The sequence below is a fragment of the Prinia subflava genome, chromosome 28 (genome assembly GCF_021018805.1).
Source record: "Prinia subflava isolate CZ2003 ecotype Zambia chromosome 28, Cam_Psub_1.2, whole genome shotgun sequence".
NCBI classification, from domain to species: domain Eukaryota; kingdom Metazoa; phylum Chordata; class Aves; order Passeriformes; family Cisticolidae; genus Prinia; species Prinia subflava.
In genome coordinates, this window is record NC_086274.1 from 3,108,337 (window position 1) to 3,127,362 (window position 19,026).

The following is a 19,026-nucleotide window of genomic DNA, read 5'->3' on the forward strand; positions in this document are numbered from 1 at the left end:
TCCTAAAATCAGTGAAAGAACAGGAGAATTCTGTCCAGCTGTATGCAGATCTCACAACCATGGCATTGCTCTTGATTTTTTCCACATTCACAGTGTTTTCTAGGAGTACTGCAACAGACAGAAGTGTAGTAGATGCAAAGCAGATTTGCTGGCAATATTTTTTTGGGTTCTTTTTGGAGCTAGTTACAGGCATATTGAGAACAATGGTGGTGGACTGGAGCCTGCTCTGTGGCAGGTTTTGCCAGCACAGAAAGTGAGCAAGGACACAAAATGAAGATTTCACACACTAACGGGACACGTAAATAACAGGTGCCTTCCTCCTTCCAGTGCCTTCCCCTGACACCAAAGGCAGGAAGAGCTTCCTGTGTCTAGGAAGCAAATCCAGGGGGAATGTTAGCAAAGGTTCACACACACCATCTCCCTAATTGTAGAAAACTACCAAGGAGGCGTTTCTCTGTTCATTGCCTCACACAAGCACAGTGAAGAGTTCTACAGTTCAATGCCATACAGTTCTGTTTATGCTACAGAGAAAACAGGGTCAAAAAAGTGACTTCATTAAATCCAAAACTGCAACTTGAAAGCAAGCAAAGGAAGTTTATTGTAGCTTTCTTCACGTAAACCAAAGCAGAGCCAGCAACAGCAAGAACTTAGAGCTTACACATAGTCTAATCTTGGGTATGAAATTCAAAGAAAAATTGGGTAAAAGCAACTGTTTCAGAAACCTTTTCCCTAAACCAGACAGCTTCATATGGTAAATTTGGGGGTCAAACCAAGAAACTTAAATAGGCTTCTTTGGATTTAGCAGATTGTCTCCTCAAAGTTCTCTTCAAACCTATGTCAAGAACTTCAAATCTACCTCAAGATTATAAAACCATACAAGTAAAAAATACTCTTTTTTTAACAGTACCTATGCAAACTTAGTGCTTTTATCTTCATCATCCCACATAATACCCAGGAAAACCCTGGGCAAGGACTGAGTTCTAATGCCAGGCCAGGATTCAGTGTTATGTACTAAAGAAGTGTGTCAGTCTGCCTCTGCTGAGGATCAGCTATGCAGCAGCCTCACTCTAGAAGCTGAAACAATGGAAAAGCCATTATGTCAGCTCTGGGGAAACATCAGAATAATCTCACCCCACAGAGTTTTCTAGAATCCACTCGAAAGCAGTTACTACTTATATATAGCTGGAGTTCATTCAGGCTTCATCTCCTTCTTGACAGGAGGGCTGACATTGCATAAACTTTTGCTTTCAGAACTTACAGCTATGATCATTGCACATATTCCTCTTTATAACTAAATTTAAAAGGTAGAACATAGTCTTGGGGACAGTTCATCACCTTGGCTAAAATTTAAAAAAAACCCAACATGTAACTGGCCATTTACCATTATTTTTAAATTTCGACATAACTGATCAGCACTTCATTTGCTTTGGTATGGTTCCACTTCTGTCTCCCTCTAAAGGGAAATTCATTATGAATTGCTAATAAGACTATAAATGTTAAATAGTCAAGAGCATCTCTATGCTCTACAAATTGGACCAGCATCATGTTTTTTGTCTTGCCTTTGTGTAAGAAAATAAGTAGCTTTCCCATTGAGAAGTAGTAGAAGTATCCCAGAGACTACGGAAATCCTGCCAATCCCTAACTTCAAGAGGTAGAGAAGCAGAAACTTTGTCATTTCCAATGCCAAACCCACCCATTACAGAAAAAGAACAAAGAGGAGCCTGTTAAACACCAGCTAGTGTAGTTCTTCAGAAAGAGTGCATGTGCAGCTTGGCTGGGCTTTCAAAGGGCTATCAGCTCTCCTTGACAGTGATTACAACAGTTGAAGGTGACATCTTCGTATCTTGTATACGGGTGAAACCTTCCAATACTTTTCTTTGTGGAAAGGAAAGAAGATGGAGAAGTCTCAGAAAAAGAAACTTCTGTTGATGTTTCTGGATGTGCAGCTGGATCCAGTACATGGAGCATCTAAGGATGGAAAAATTGATACTGAAAATATTTTACACAGTTTTATGGGCTTTTTCCTTCTCTAAGAACTAGGAAGGATTTCTGCTCAAAAGCCATTTTTTATCTTTTTTTCCAAGTTGAAAATGAAATATCTGTTTACCCAGAACCTTAATATAAAGATTAACATGTATCAAGAATTCTTACCATTTCAGCCATTTTCTCAGCAGGCGTATTGCAGAACTCCACAGCTGCTGCAGTCTTTTTTGGACTGTTAGTGCCAACATTTCCTAGAAGATGTGAGCTTACAGCTTTGGCTAGCTTACAGTTCACAGCTGCCAGCTCTGTTGTAGTGTAAGGCTGGGCACTAGGATAGTATGTCTGTTGTCTCCCCCACTGCAGAGAGACCATGAGCTCCTCCAGCAGCCTGGGCAGAAAGGAAAGCAGCACTGTTAGTGGGGTTTGCACTCTATACGGTATTAGCAGCACCCAGCACACTTCAGAGGAATCATCTCTTCCCAAGGCTTACTGCATAAGCTGAGTCTTAAACCAAAAGAAATGGACAAAGAACGTGTTTAAGAACAAGGAAACAAATGGGCTACTCTCCAAGGCAAGGCCTCAACAACACAGGGCATTAATACTGGGAACACTTATTTAACATTTGGCAGCATAAGCACTGCAAAGTCCATATAGGTAGAAGAATCTCTTCTTTGATATTTTGGAAGGAAACATAGAAGACTTGAGTCAAGACAATAAGTGATTGAAGAGAGAAAGCCTGAGGACGTGAGGGATGTCAGTTCCACAGTTTATTACTCTTAAGACCTCAGACCTCTAGGGAATGAAGAAAGTATTCTATTACTTTTGCTCTTTCAGCTCTAAGACTGAAAAGTGACCATACTATACATCAGCATAATTGATTTTTGTTGAGTATCACTGGAAGAGGGCAAAGTTATTTGATTCTCCTCTAGCCTAAAATAAACTGACAAAAATGAAGTTTGCACGGAGGATTAGAAAAATCATACTTGTGTGTCTCAATCATCTCTTGACGGAACTGATCGCGTTCATTCAGCAAGTCCTGGATTGCACTTTGTGCATCTCTGGTTTGGCGTTGAAGAACTGCTCTGGTATTGGTCAGCTCATCAGCCATCACCCTGAAAAGGGAATTTCCAGTCAGCAGTGCAAGTGAACAGTTTGAAAGTCACTGTTTTCTACTACAGACCATCATTTATCTGCTCAACCTGAGTATTAAGCTGCTGTTCTCTGTCCCTTCCCCCATGCAGAGCCTATACCAACCTAATTAAGAATAATTTCTGTTCAACTAGAGCCAATTCCAGTGCAAGATCATGTTTTGAAGGAGTTTAAACAATCTTAGGTCACTTAATACAAATCTACTAAACAGTTCAAAATACCTTGGGAAAGTGTACATAGTTGACAAGGATCCTGTGAAAGAAAAAGCTAAATACATTTTTCTTTTACTAACAATTCTTACAAGTATGCTCCAATCACATCTGTTCACTCATCTCTAAAAATGGAAGTTATGGCTACAGACTGCAGTCATCTACCTCTCTGCCCTTCTCAGGGGCAATCACCAGATATCAGATATGAGTGTTTAAGAGCTACAAAGGAGACAGCTGTTGTCACATTTTTCTGAGCCATGAGACTTGGTACTGACCCATCCAGCAGGCATTTCAAATGCCTGTGATGCTCCACATACAAAAACCAGAATGACATTTAAACAATCACCAGTTAGAAACAGGAGATAAAAATGAACCTGAATGTTACAATATTGAAGAGCGTTACTTTAAGCACACTGCTGAGACTCACAGCCCTGATCTCAGAACTCCTCATAATGTTAAAAAAACCCCAAGTTTGCATAGTAACTCTTGCTCAGCCAGGACTTACAAGGTCTATACAGCCCATATGTTACACAACTTACCGTTCACCCCATATGCTGAAACTTCTTAAGAACAGCAAATTAAAGGGAGGAGACTGTATTCTATTGCCATTTCCTTCAAGCAAGCAGTAAGGTCTTTTGTGATATGCATTAAGCAAGATAATTCAGTCAGTTATATCCAAGTATAGTAGAAAATTAAAAATCTCAGAACACTATTTACAGATCTGATAAGACAACTAAACTTAGCAAGTTTAAAGTCATTGTCAAATGAGATTTTGACTTCCAGACCTGCTTTTATGGTTAAAGAAGTAACAGTAGGGTTCTGAGCAGTAACACAACCAGTCCTTGATAAAGAGATCCCCCTACTTTTCTTCTGTAATAGATCTCTTACTCACTATAAGCAGAGTTCTTAAAACACATCAGCTTCTTCTGAAATTGATGACTGTATCATACTGGGGGAGTTGGGGATGAAAATCAACTAATTACCTTAAAGAAAAGTCAGCTGCCCCAGCAGACATTTAAAAACCCTAAACTGCATGTGGTTTTATCAAAATTAAGAGCTTCTCTTTCTTTCTCAACAACTGCAGTTGAGATTTTAGGAGGTTTAGGACTCACTGTATCATCTCTGAAAAGCAGGACTATTCAGATTGACAAGGAGCTTACTTTCTTTATACCTCTTCTGTATTCTCAGATTTCATAGCAGGTGTCAGTACGGCTATTGTGGCTGTCCTCTGCATGTGTAAGCACACTGCAGTGAGTGTATGTGATGAAAGACTGAAGGAGAATGCTGTTAGGACAGCTCCATGGGAGGAAATACCTGCTTGCTAGGAATTTGCTTCTCCACACATCACATTGTATGGACATGCGCTCCAACTGTTCAGACAACTGAGCCATATTCCGGCCCAGGACTTCATTTTCTAGGATGAGCTGATTCTTCTCACGAGCCATCCGTTCAAAGTGATACTGCAGGTCGTCCCCAACAGAAGCAACAAGTAACTTCTTCAACTCCCGATTGACCTGGAATTCGACCAGACTCTCTTGTCACTATCAGCAGAGAATAAACACTCCCAAGAATGCAGTGCAACTCACTGCAAATTGCTAACAGTAAATAAATTGTCTCTTTCCAGAATGGGACCTATCCAGGCAAGCATAAACACTTGAGCCTAATGCATATCCAACACATTCTTGTTTAAATTCTAGCAGTCAAAGAGGAAGAATGAAAGCCTGCTGCAGGAAACAAAGTTTCAGTAGTAGTATTCAACTCCTGAATCAGTAAGATAACAAAGGATTAGACAAGACATCCACAGATGTATGAAATAGAAAGTTACAGTCAACCCTTCTACAGCGTAACATTTTTAACTTAGTGATTAAGGAGCAAAGTCTTTCCTCATGAAAGATTCATGTTCCTGCAGCTATCTAGTATGCTTCTCCCAGCTAAGTCTTTCACTCTTTCATCTGTTGTCAGAGAAGCAGCACTGGAATACTTTGATGTACTTCTACTCTCTATCTTAGCTGATAAGTTCAAAAGGGAACTTATTTGTTTCAAGGCTAGAGTGTCATAACAGTTCTCTTTGGTCACATTCACAAACTTCTTATACAAACCAAAATAGTTCAGCTGTGGGAGAGAAAACACCTTTAATTTCTTACCTCTGTCTGTATACGCAGCTGATTAGAGAGACCTTCTTTATCCTGTAACAACCGCTTTTCTGAATTCTTTAGCTTTTCAATTGCATTTTTCAGCTCTGTGTGTTCTTTCTTGGGATCTGTGGCTCCCTCTGACTGATGGAATGTGTCTCCTTTATGTCCCACAGATTTAGCTACCTTTGCATTTTTACTTGGAACAACGTGGGTGATGGCTGCTTTGGGGACTAATATTCGAATAGCCTCAATCTCCACGGATTTATCTGCATGTACTTTCCCCAGCTGCAGAACTCCGGGACTCAGGGAAGAGACTGGCTTTTTCTGGGGGCTGTGGTGGATGTGATGGCTTGTAGTGTTGGCTCCAGTGACCACTTCCACTGATCCGGCTGGTTGCTCTGTTTCCATGCCATCTCCAGCTCCTCGAACAGGTGCTGAGGCATCATCAACTGAAATTTAGAAAATATGGAGGAAACGTTTACCACTTTTCACTTGGTTATAGTGTCGTTGTAAGTCTTCTCTTAATGCCTGTATTTCACAGGTAGAGATTTTAATTGTACACTGCATGTGTCAAATAGTCCACTGCAGCAGTGATTATCAAGCACAAGTCAGAAAACCATAGACTGGTTTGGACTGACAGGGACCTTCAGGATCATGTTGTTCCAACACCCCTGCTGTGGGCAGGGACACCCTTCACTAGACCAGGTTGCTCAGAGCCCTGTCCAACCTGTTCTTGAGCACTTCCAGGGATGGGGCACCCACAACTTCCCTGGGAACCTGTTCCAGTGTCTCACCACCCTCACAGTAAGCTCTTACTCAAGTAAGTCCTTACTCAAATGTGCATTGCTCATTAACAACAGCAGTACAAGACACAAACATTGATCTGAATTGCATTAATTTTAATTTCTTGCTGCCATACAAGATTAAATGCAGACATAAAAAAGAGCCTTCCTGGAAAAAAAAATTCTTGACAACATTACTCATAGGCTGAAAACAAAATCAGATTTTGGGAGCTGGCAGAATCAGAGCAGTATCATTTTAAAAGGAAGAAGCAAATGAAAAACAGCTATTACCCAGACAGCTACTGACACCTTAAGAAGTTTAGCAGACTTTGAAGTACTAACATATTTTAGTTGCCCAAGTAAAGGTTTAAGGAAAGCCAACAACCCAGTTCTGCTCCATTTCTGAACTACAGACCCAGCATTCCCAGAAATGCTGCATTCTGCTCTATAGTCCCCAACATACACACTATTTACCAAAATTAATTTTACATAAGTCCACTAAGTCTTCAGCTGAATGAATTATTATTGTAGTACAGTTCCCTCACAATGGGTGAGAGATAAAGTTTCTGAGGGCATGGCTACACATACTGCTTTTTTTCTTATACTGCAGGCAGTAATGTGAGCTTGTGTCCTCTATCCAAGTATTAACAGATTTCAAAAATGCCGTAGCAACACCATTATATTGCCTTACTTTCAAGTTTGCTGAATCAGTACCAACAGGTTCTAAATACCAGAGGAGGCTGTCAGACAAGTGTACAGACAAGACAGATCACAGTACCAGTGACAAACTTATTTTTCAATATTGATCTGGATTAGAAAAACTTCATTCAACTGCTGTTCCATCCAGGCAGCTCTGGTTTTCACTGCAATAATGAAATCACAGAACTTCTTCCTCATAGCTACATAAAAGGAGTAAGTTTAAATGAAACGAGCCTGGTATACAGTGCAACTCTGGTGTTTAGAATTCCAGTTAGAGTACTTTTTAATCCAGTCTGCTTAGATGTCGCATGAACAACCTACCTTTTTCTAGAGATGTCATTTTCTCTTTAGCAGTCAACTCTTCCTACCTAGGTAAGTCTGAGGAAGAAATAAGGAGGAGGGTAAAAAAATTCTTTAGCAAGGTAACAGTGACAGTTAATCTGGATTATCCTGTTTTCTAATACAACCTTGAAACTCCAGTTCAGTCGTACAGTGAAAACACCCACATCAAACCAAAGGGAAAACCACAAAATTATAAAAACTACACCAAAACCCATAAAGTTAAGAGGAGAAGACTGTGAGTCTTCTGGCACTTGTGTCTTTTCACCAAGAGCTGCACTTCAACTCCTTTGCATTGCTCCTCATCTTGTTCTAGTTTCCATCCCTCAATTTTTTTTCTGGTCTCCCTCCATTTTCAGTGAGCCCCCTTACCCTTTAAAAGCCTGTAACACTCCCACAGTACAACTGCATGACTGTGCCAAGATAGCCTAAAATAATCACAGAACCACGAGAAAAGGAAATCCCACACTGCTTCAAGCAGATCGAGAGGTGAGGAGGAAACAATGGCAACTGCACAACTGCACAATTCCTTTAGTCCTGCTTGCTGAAACAACCTCTTTGATAGGGCCAATTCTCAAAGAAGGAGTCAGTGCCCTGCACACGGTTAGTTTAACCTAACAACAAAAGCTGACCCCCAGTTTGGCCCAAACCACCATCCTGGCCATTTTCCCCTTATCCACCAAAGGTATTGACCATTGCCACCTCCATCCACAGGGCTGTCCGCTCTCAATTATACAAGTCACTCATCCCTCTTTCCTAGGGTCTAACTACATTAGTTTGAGATCAGTATACCCCTATCTTGTTTGGCTGGCTTTTTTCCCTTGAGTTCTCCCCATTATTCAAGGCAGATCCCCAAGGCCCTTGCTTCCTTTCACTGTACCACGAACGGAAAAGGTTTAGCTACAGCTTTTTCACTTCCATTGCAGCAGCTCTCTGCACTAAAAGGAAAATGGCAGCAGTGAGCACACTGCTACTTTTGGATTTCTACACTAAAGATTTGCTTTGTGTCGAGCAGGTTTATCTTTTGTGAGGAATGGAAGAGAAACACCTTTTCCTCCTTGAGCTTTCTCAAACTACAGATACAGAGATGTCTCACCATCTGTTGCCTCTACAACTGGAGTTGTGTGTTTGCTTATTTAATAGCATTGGGTGTTAATCACCACTGCTGTTCGTTCCTTTTGACTGAGGCTACTTACTTGATGAGAACGAGGAGAATGAAAGCGTAGCTGCTCAGGAAGAGCCAAGAATACTCAAGGAAAGACTAATCAGGAGCATTTGGACTTATCCGCTCCCTCAGACACGTTGATCCTGCTCCTTCAGAGTTCACCCTTTAATCCTGGCCACTTACGTGCGTGGGCGGCCTCCCCCTCCTCCTCCATCTCGCGCACTGCTTGCATCACTACCCACCGCCCCTCTCCGGATCCAGGGCCTCGCACAGCCACCGCCAGCCCGGCCCGACCCCCGGCTCCGACACACCGGCCCCGGCCCCGACACACCGGCCCCGGCCCCGACACACCGGCCCCGGCCCCGACACACCGGCCCGCCGCAGCGATGTGCCCGCGGCCCCGCTGTTGTCCCCGCCGCGGCCCCGCTGTTGTCCCCGCCGCGGCCCCGCTGTTGTCCCCGCCGCGGCCCCGCTGTTGTCCCCGCCGCGGCCCCGCTGTTGTCCCCGCCGCGGCCCCGCTGTTGTCCCCGCCGCGGCCCCGCTGTTGTCCCCGCCGCGGCCCCGCTGTTGTCCCCGCCGCGTCTTCCGCGTCCGGCGGCGGGCGGGGCCCCGCGCGTGTCGTGTCCGCTCCCGCCCAGCCGCGGGCCCGGGCGCGGGGGCGGCGCTTCGGTTGCCGGGGCAGGGGCGGGCCGGGCTTCGGCAGCGCCGCCGTCATCATCCTCACGGCCGGCATCGCCATGGTGAGCGGGGACACGGGCCCGGGGGGCAGCGGCGGTCCGCGGGACCGAGCCCTCAGCGCCGCGGGAGGGGCGCGCCCGGCGCCGGCCGGGGCTGCTCTGGGGGCTCCTTGGGCCTCGCTGGTGGCCGGCTGCGGGGAGCGCTCCTCCAAACACACCGCTGCTACCACCGCCCCGGAGCCCCCTGAGCTGGAACGGGCTGGGCCGGGAGCTCGGGAGACCTAGCGGGAAGGCAGTGGTGTGTCTGGAGGAGAGAATACGTCTCAGGTGCCGCAGTCTTTATTCTTGACTGGATCTACTGTGTAGTAATGCGGGACAGATGACAGGATGTCACTGCAGGAGTAATAACTTTAAAAACCCAGTTTGCATTTTAGTCTCGGGGAAAGGTTCTTCACCCAGAGGGTGGTTGGGCACTGGAACAGGCTCCCCAGGGAAGTGGTCACAGCACCAGCCTGACAGAGCTCCAGAGGTGTTTGGACGATGCTCTCAGACACAGGATGTGACTCCTGAGGCTGCCGTGTGCAGGGCCTGGAGTTCCACTCGACAGCCCTTGTTGTTCCCCTCCGTCACAGCATATTCCATAGTTATAATGCAGCTCAGCTGAGTCCCCTTTGCCCAAGATGGTGTGCAAACCCCAATGTTGTAGAGCTGATAAAAAATCAACAGCTCTGAGTTCCATTTTGTACTCAAACTCGTATGCAAAACACGTGTAGTAGCCAAGCAGATGCATCTGTGGGTGGGTCCGCCCTTAAATAGCCTTCTGCAGCACCTCAAATTTTCTTTAGCCCCTCCAGCAGCTTATTTTGCACCTTGCTTTTGGAACATAAACCCAAGGCTAGTATTTGCCTCTTAAATAGAAATGCCTCTGTTTCAGATACAGGGGTTACCAGTGTTCTGTTTAGTCCAGGTAAAACTGTAATTTTCAATTCCCATGCTGAATTTATTCACGTCAGTAGAAGTCCTGCTTTGTGAGTTGTACCTTAGGTAAAGCATTTGCTTTGTTTTAAATGATAGTCACTGAGTTTGACATGTTTCTAACCACCCTTTATTTCTGAGGTGACACCAACTTTATTAAAGCAGTGCAGAATCTCACAGCAGCCTCTACCAAAGTGTTTCATGGCATATTTGTTTAATTTCTTTTGAAGAACCTTCAGTGGTAGGAACTGCTTGATCTGTTGACATAATTCCATTGCATGATGATTTTTTATAGGTCGCTGAGTTTTTTTTCTCTTATATTCTGTGCTGGAAACGATACCAGTGATTATTTGGTCTGTTCTTTGTGGGTTGAAGATCTTCCATTTTGTCTTTTATTTGTAGAAATACTTGAAGAATTTTAACTTTGCCCTTTCCTCATTTCATGTTTTTCTTCAGTAAACAAATTTTGTTCTCTTAATATTTTTCTGCTGGTAACTGTGGCTTTAAAATTTAGCCATTTTCCACTCTGCAGTTTTTCTCTAAATGTGGTGTTTAACCTGCAGGTTTCTTCTCAGGTGCATTGTGTTCCACTGCTGCTGAACAGAGCAAAATATTTGTTTCTTGTGTCTTAGATCTTCATATTGTCAAATTTACTTTTTTTTTCCCCTGAACTGTTTTGCACGCTCACTCTCACTGCAACCTACTGTAACTATCAGGTTTTCTGGGGTTTTGTTGTCTGACCAATTTCTCCCCTTGTATTTGAATTTTTATTGCAATACTTTGCACTTGTTTCTGTACAATTTTCAGATTATCATTCTGGGTTCTGCTCCTAAGATGCTTCCAATCTTTCCCACACCTTAGCTGTCAACCCTGATTCTGGAAGTGTGCTTTCTCAGTTTCATTTTCATTTTTTAGTAAGAAAAATGCAAAATAAAGCGGGTGCATGGCAGATCATTGTGGAACACCATCTGACTCCCAGTTGGCAAGGGCAGTATTCCTAATTACACCTTCATGTGATAGACATAACTGCTCTTTAGTTTAGGCCATAATGCTTTACTCAGCTTGTCAGATTCTCAGGTGACAGATTAAAAGCCTTATCACATTAAAACCCTGTTTGTCACAGCTGTGGCTTCTGCCTTGCTCATTGTGTCCGAAACTAAGATTTGCTCTTGACAAATTCACATTATTTGCTTTTTGTTATTGTGTTGCTCTCTTAGATGTTCAATAACCAGCTACTTAATAACTCATTCCATTAACTTCCCAAACACTGCCTCTCTTGCCCTTCTCCTGGTCCCTGGGACTTTTCTTCTCTGGTCTTTCAAGTGTTACAGAGTCCTGCTTGCTTCTTTTATACTTAAAAACCTACTAATTTTTCCACTCATATACCCTTCATTCTGACAGTTTCCTAAAATGTATTAGGAATAATTTGGCAGCTGGAAGATGATGGGAAAAGAGATGTTTGGGAAGGAGTGCTGCACAGTTAAGTATACTGGATACTGGGAAAGGGCTAAGCTATGTGACTGCTGGATGCCATGGCCTTATGCACCTGACCCATCTTAAATCCATTCAGAACATCTTTTCTCAGCAGCAAAATCAGAATACAAAAATGCCTTTTGGTAGGTCTAATACTGATCTGTAAGCTGGACTTTGCCTCAGGATTTTAATTAGCTTCTGAAAGTAATGAATTTTGGGTTAGAAAGCTTGACCAACCTTTAGTACTATGTTGCTTCCACTTCATCATGTAGCTTGAGCAAGTTTTAACATATACACCTACCCAGAAAAAAAACCCTGTTACAAGTCATATCATGGCCACAGAAAGAAAAAGGTAATAACTTCTAGTGGAATCAGTTTGGAATGTATTTGTGTCATATCCTGTACTCCTCTCATGTGTGAGCAGTGCTCTGGAAGTGGTTGTGTGCACTGTAAAACTGGGCAAGCGTATTGCTGTGGTGGCAGAAGCTGAGGTAAAGGAACAAATGTTCTGAAATATCCTGCAAGTTATTTGTCTAACAGCACTTTGGCTTTGCAGCATGCAAATCAGTGGAGAACAGCTTCCCTTGTCATCAAATGGCAGCATTTCAGATCAGTTCTGGTGTCTGGTTTGTAATTGTGTGAGACCTGGCTGCTGTGGAGGGTGAGCAGTAAATTCCCAAAGGGAAACCTGCTTTTCTCCACCCAGGATGTGGTGTCTCTCTTGGCTGCTGGAATGCTCTATCATTCTGTAATGGTACCTTTCATGTAATCACATACAGAGATGTATTTGTCCATGGTCTTACCAACATTAGTTTCTTTTGATTCATGGGTTTGGTGCACTCTGACACTTGACAGTGTTCCAGATATGGAAGTGCAGCATTTTCCAGAGAACAATGGGCTCTGTTCACCACAGAGATGGAACCTGATTGTAGTGGAAACTCTGCACATAGGTGCAGTTTAGAGGATTTCCTTTTTTTCCACCCTTTGAAACAATTATTGTTACCCCTGCAATCTGACAGCTGCATTCTACATTACAAAGACTCTTTGAACAATAGACAGACAAATTATTTCCTTCTTGTGCATAAAGAAATCAAGGCACATAAAAGCCAGGTGACTTGTCTAATTGATGCCATCTGGTTTTGATCCTGTGGATGTAGCTGTACACAGTGGAATTTAAGTGTCCAACTACCTTAGTTCTCTTTGCAAAGTTAGGGGAAAGTATATATGAAATTTGCTCTTCTGATTGCCAGAGCTTGCAGTCTTGTAATTTTGACAAAAATCTTATATATATCAAGGGATGAGCTGTTCAGCTGACTTCAACAGAAAATTTTACAACTTGTGTGTTGCATGTTTGCTGTTATTATTATTATCATCAGTTTATTAGTAAAACCCACAGCTTGGAGAATATCAACATGGAAATCATCAGTTTAGACAGGGAAGAAAAAATGAGACTTTTTTTTAAAGTGCTTTAATTCATCAGTGGAAAATACTTATTTCGTTTTTTGGAAATGGGTCTTAGTAAATGAATCAGGAATTTCTAGAACTTGACAATAGTGAGGCCTGGGTTTTCATGGTGTGTTCAGATTTTCAGCTGAAGACTTTAGAAAGGCAGAACAGCTCATGGGGCTGTATTGGTTTACAGGAGTTTCCCTTGGGACCTGGTGATTTCAACCATACTGGATGAGCTGGTAAAATGGAATAATTTGGATGAAGACCTGTCATTCAGAACTGATCGTATAAACAGACTAAACTCTTTCCTGCTAATAGACTTTCCTGAACAAGTGCACATTGATAAAATGACTTTTTGTAAATTGCTTACTTCCTGTTGCAAAAGAGCTGCCATTAAAAAAAAAAAAAAAGGCATTTTAAACTCTTCCATGAAAAGATGCAGTATCTCCCCAAAAGACACTTTGCTAATGCTTGAGAAATTTTGCATCTTTGGTGTTAAAACAAGACTCAGTTTCACTAGAGTGACAGCTGGTGATTACATTGAATTTTTCTCAACTGCCCAGTGGTCTGGTCCTGTCAGTTTAAAGTTTGCGAGACAGAACCAACCACAAAGACAAGTCTCTGTTCTTAATGGCCAGCTGTCATTTGCAGTATTTCATCACAGGGGAAAAAGTTTTGTATGCAGTGTGAGGAGAAAATAAGCAAAATGCTATCAGGAAGCCTCTAACTGCTTATTGCATGGTGAGTCTTCCTCTGAGCATCAGGACTATGTCATGGTTTCATCTTGAACTGGTGATTCCAAGTGGAAATTTGCTTCTTCGCAGGTAGGCTGTGTGCATTTGCAAAAGATGTAGCTGATAAAATAAAAAATTCTTTGTCACTCTGTCAGGCAAGTGAAAACTGTTTGAAAACCTCCATAACTTTCCTTTGTTCCAAGAGCTCATTTTGGGCTTGATGCTGACATGTTTATGACATGATTTGCTTTATAAAATACCACCCTACAGATACCAAGTTGACAGGTTTAGAATCCATGGGATAAATTACCTCCTACTGTAGCCAAGTCTTGGCTTGGCTTGCAGAAATTACCATCTCTCTAAATGTAATTTTAGATGAATTGATGGGGTGGCTCAAACAGCTGACATTGTGATAGTCAAAGTTATCTAACATTGTCTAATAGTAAGTTTGATACTAATTTCCCTTTGTCACCCAGAGTTGTCTGTCCAGATCCTTTGGGTTGTGGGTACAGATCTTAATAACTGACATGTCTGTCCTAATGGTGTGCTGGGTTTTTTTAAATATATATGTTGTCAGAAACTCAAGAAATTCAGGGATTACTCAGTGAACCACTGCCAGGAATAAAGAAAAGTTACAAACTTTCAGTTAGCAGTAAAAAATAATAGAATTTGATGACAGAGACAGTAGTTATTTAGAGAGATGTTCCAGGCAGATTTGATCTGGGTAAAATTTACACTTAACCATCAGAGCTCAGCATTTTTTGAAGGTACATCTAAACTGTTGTTAATAGAGGAGCCCAGCTAGTCTGTGGCAGATGTGGAGCAGCTTGGAAGGATGAGCATTACCTTTGGGCAAAGAGACACCAAGCTATAATTAGAATCATCATTTAGGTTGGAAAGGACCTCCAACCTGTTGAAACCAGGTCTAACCACACCAGGCTGTTCCAGGCTGTGTCCTGGCATGTCCTGAACATCTCCCAAGATGGAGATTGCACCCTTCCTCTGGGCGTCCTGTGCCAGCGCTAGACCACCCTCTTAGTAATTCTTTGTTTTTCCAGTATGTGGCTGGAATGTTCTATGTTTCCGTGTGTGTCCTTGGCATTTTTTGCTCTCCCTGTGCACATTCAGGAAAAGCCTGGCTCCATCTTTTTGCTGTGTGTCAGTCAGGCAGTTGTAGACAGCAGTAAAGTCACCCTCAGCCTTCTCTAAACTGAGCAGGCTCAGTTCTCCCAGCCTCCTCTCTCATGTCACCCTGACTGCCTTGGCCTAGTGCCTAAGCACTAAAAACTGAACCTTTGAGGTTTTTCTGTTTGATAGTGTGTGTTTCCTTTAAGCCAAGTGAATAGTGACCCACCCCAAAGTGGTTTTGGCTGTTCAGTTGCCCATTTTAGTGTCGGTTTCTAGAACTTTGTGGTGATCTCGTATTTCCAGATGGGATGTTCTGTTAATCATGAACTGGCTGCTAAGAAACAACGGTTGTAGGGAACACCTATTGATCTCAGTCTGAAGAGGCCTTTTCCATGAACACTGACTTTTAACTATAATTGTAGCTGCCAGGAATAATCACCAAAAGTACTATTTCCTGAAAGTAAGCACTGTCCTTGGCCTAATGCATCCAAACTTTTGTGTTCCCCTGTGTCTTTATATAGAGGGAAACCAGAGGCCATGGTGCCCGAGGAACAGACAAGGTCACTCAGTAGTGTTGTGTGGGTGGAACACCATAATTCTCTCCCAGTTAGCAAAATGGAAAGGGAAAACAGCATAAGGTTTGATAAAGGGAGTAAATTGTGTGTGGCAGGGCTTTGGAACCTGCTGTCACAGTTTAATACTAAGAATGACAGCTTAGTAAATATTTTCATCTATAATGAGCATATCTTAAATCAGATGAGCACGTACAAGTGGAAGAAGTTATTATTGGTTTTTTTCTCACACTCTGTGCCTATCAGAGTTATGAGATAAACTCCATGAGGTGCCTTTATGATTGTCCTGGAGTGGGCAGCTGTGATACTCATTTAAAAACTAGCACTGGGGTTTTTGGGAGGCTGTGAGATTGGTACTGGGGGGAAGGCTACCTGCCCATATGTCTCAGTTTTCCTGTGTGAAAGGACTTAATCACCCGGGCTGTTGTGATCTGTGCTTTATCATTTAGTCATTTCTACTCCTCTTACGAGGTTACTAATTTTGAAGCTCTGGGTGTACTAGGAAGAGATAGCAATGGCTTTTAACTGATCCTTTTGAAGTGAATTCTGGAGGTTTAAATGAGGTGCTCAACCTGTCCTTGGGCACCAGAGGGTGCTCGTGTCTTTGCAAAGAGGTGGCTCTCTCCTGAGATGTGTTCCTGAGAGCCTGTTGCATGATCTTTGTCTGCACGGGATCCTTCAGTGATTGTAACTGCCTTAATTGTGTATTTTAAAAAGATCATACTTTTTCTGCAGAATACTCCAACGCACTTGGAGGGAGAGTCACATATAACAGGGGGCTACACATAGGGAGGGGAGAGAGGTGGGTAGGCATGCCTGAGCCTGTGTACCTGCTCTTCCACATACTGCACATTTAAGTGTGATCCCTCACTAAATTTAATACCCCTCCTATTTTTATTCTTTTCTTTGTTTTCTTTCTCCTACTGTAGGGACTGTATGATGCTGTATGTTTTCTAGTTACACAGGAGCAATGTTGTCCTCACCCTGTCCCATGGTCTCTTTTACAATACACTCTTTGATAACTGAACCGTGGTCTTTTAATTCAGAAGACTCCCAAATTACTGGAGCAGAGGAACTGTGGTCTGGATCCAGTCCCTGGCAGCCACTGACTCTGGTGCAGCAGTGTTTCCTGGAGGCAGCTGCAGGGGCAGTGGGCTGGGCAGCATTTTCCCTTTCTGACTTCTTCCACAGGTGCCTGGTTCCTGTGCTGCAGTGAAGGGTCTGTGGAAGCAGGAAATCAGGAGGAGCTGACTAACCTGCTTCTGCTCTCTCTTTGTCAAAATGAAGGGGGAATTATGATGCCTAAATAACACAAATATTATAGCTATTAAATCTTGGCATCTTTCTGTGAAAGGAGTGATGGTGATGATTATTCCTATTTTACAAAAGCGGGAAGAATAGCCTCCATTTTGAAAAGATGCTGGACATCAACTGCACTAATGCAGGGGGCAGCTGTGTAGGTGGAAATAAGCAATCTTATTCAAACCATGTATGGGATTGGAGTCTCTCAGTCACTGTCTTCATCCAGCAGAGACTTTTGCATCTCAGGGGAATAACATAGTTCAGTTGTGCAAATCTGGTGAAAGAAGTCCTTTGCTTTGGGAGACAAATAATCTGTGAAGTGTAGAACAAATCTTCATAAAGTGAACCTGTAAAACTTCTATTTGCATGGAACTTGTCATTAGTCTGACTTCAGAATAAAATATGACCATGATATCTGCACTAGCTGAAATCTGGATTTAGTCCAACTACCTTAGAATTTGAGAGAAAGTAAAGCCAGCATTTTAAGTTAAGCAGTAGTGGAGACAAAATGCTTGCTTTAAGTTCCCACAGTAGTGAATGAGAAATGTGTCAGCAGAGTTGTTTGTCAGCTTCACAGGACCATAAATTGTTACTAGAACATGACAAGCTCTGACTGTTCCAGGTGGATGCAGCACGTGTGGTCTTCAGAGCATTCACACAAACTCTTGGGTGCTAATTATTCCTGGTACTGGCTGGGTGAAGGACCAGCTCTCCCTCATCTGGGATTCCAAGGCAACCAACTAGTTCTTGTTAGAAAAGCTTTTCAGAAGATTATTATGAGCTGAGATAATCTGAAGATGCTGTAGGCATTATACTGCTTTGAAGTGCTGTTGACAGCTTTCGTTTAGGATTTGTAGGTGTTTCCTTTCAAAGCTGTACTTCCAGCTGCTTGTAAGTTCCTCCAATTTTAACCAATTCGGTGTGTAAGTTTCCAGATTGATTCTACAGGAGGTTGGAAATTTTCATGGGACACCTGAATAAGAGTGTGTGGGGAGAAAAACTGAAAATGCTTCAGAATCCTAATAAAAATACTAAAAAAATAAAATTAAAAAAAAAATCAGTGTTCCTCTGAAAAGCCTTTGAATATTGACATCAGCCTTAATGTTAGGCCAAGTTTTGAGCCTTTCAGAAATGTTGGTACAATATTGGTTGGATCTTACAGCGGGGTGTGCACAGAGCATTCAGCAGCTGACCACGGCAGCATTAGTTCTGCTACTACTGGCTGATTAAGTGCAAAGCACCTAAACTTTGTGCTCAGATGTGATTATGTGGAATGACCTGCGTTACAAATTGTGCTCTGAGTCAGAGAACAACTCTGCTTTTTTTTAAATCACTGTCAGGCTCTGCTGGATTAGTGGAGGCAGACAGGCACGTGCTGAGCACTACTGACTGCTCTGAGAGGAATTACCTGTGATCATGTAATTAGGAGTGCGGTAATATATGATCCTATCATCTGCAGTTTTATAAATGTGCATTAAATGGCTGCATGTTTTCCTAAAGACAAGATGTAGCTGGTCTTCTAAAGCTTACCCTGTCTGAACACAGCAGTGAGGAGCAGTGTGGCATCCTTCGTGTGTTTTAGAGAAATTGTTTTCCGTAACTAGAAAAAATAATATGAATCCTGTAACTATGTATGTAAGTATGACATGTAATTGCAGAGGATTGAAGTTATTGGTTGAGAATTCCAATTCTTCATTATTTTATATGAGGGAACAGAGGGGAAAGAAGGTTGGGTTATACTGATCATACCTACATGCTTCATAGGAAGCTTACATAATTTACATAGTCTAGTAGCAAAACCAGATTTCTTGCGTAGTAAATCGACAGAACAGCCAGATAATTTTGCTGATGTGGCATGGAATTGCTGATTCCTAAATCAGAAAGGAAAATTTGAGGCCTTCAACCTTTTAGAGCTGTGTTTATCACAACTCCTGAGCATAAGGGGATGAGTCACTGCACTGAGCTTCCAGTTGGAGAGAGAGATTCCCTTGGTTAGTGCTACAGGGACAGAAGTATCCCCATGCTCCTTGGCAACACATGGTCCAAGCAGCAATAACCATATGAACATTCCCAGTCCAAAGGGTGCCTGAGAAGCTTATGCACCAGTAATAGTGGAAGTCTGTGGATCCAAAGGATGTAGCATGAGTTGGAGGAGAGTAAACATAAATGCAGTAGAGTGTTTGACTCAATTGATTTCAAATATGATTAAGAATGTTAATAAGTTGTCCAATATTTGCTTAATTTGCAATAGTCCA

General features: G+C 42.5%; 2 protein-coding genes across 7 annotated transcripts in view; one reads left to right on the top strand and one right to left on the bottom strand.

Annotated features, from left to right (window-relative positions):
- Positions 1-574: 574 nt before the first annotated feature.
- Positions 575-9,090, bottom strand: BLZF1 (basic leucine zipper nuclear factor 1). Of its 6 annotated transcripts, none has more exons than XM_063419912.1 (8): positions 9,044-9,090; positions 8,833-8,882; positions 7,279-7,335; positions 5,486-5,925; positions 4,656-4,855; positions 2,967-3,095; positions 2,152-2,371; positions 575-1,968 (listed from the first exon to the last, which is right to left on the bottom strand). In XM_063419912.1, the coding sequence occupies exons 3-8, from the start codon at positions 7,295-7,297 to the stop codon at positions 1,783-1,785; spliced, it is 1,194 nt and encodes a 397-aa protein (XP_063275982.1). In that variant the 5' UTR covers positions 7,298-7,335; positions 8,833-8,882; positions 9,044-9,090; the 3' UTR covers positions 575-1,782. The 6 variants fall into 6 exon arrangements, with proteins under 6 accessions (XP_063275982.1, XP_063275984.1, XP_063275983.1 ...); XM_063419914.1 differs by lacking the exon at positions 9,044-9,090 and adding an exon at positions 9,021-9,039 and having other exon boundaries at positions 8,833-8,871; XM_063419913.1 differs by lacking the exon at positions 9,044-9,090 and adding an exon at positions 8,906-8,924 and having other exon boundaries at positions 8,833-8,871.
- The window catches only part of NME7 (NME/NM23 family member 7), an 87,583-nt gene continuing 77,634 nt past the window's right edge, over positions 9,078-19,026 (top strand). The window contains exon 1 of the mRNA XM_063419918.1: positions 9,078-9,201. Coding sequence (XP_063275988.1) covers positions 9,199-9,201 — 3 coding nt within the window. The 5' untranslated portion in view covers positions 9,078-9,198. The remainder of the gene's footprint in view (positions 9,202-19,026) is intronic.

Coding starts and splice junctions, on each gene's coding strand:
- BLZF1 (XM_063419912.1), bottom strand. Junction 4,856..5,485: donor AGCTGCGTATACAGACAGAG/GTAAGAAATTAA, acceptor GTCGAATTCCAG/GTCAATCGGGAGTTGAAGAA. Junction 3,096..4,655: donor AGCAAATTCCTAGCAAGCAG/GTATTTCCTCCC, acceptor TTCCCTTTTCAG/GGTGATGGCTGATGAGCTGA.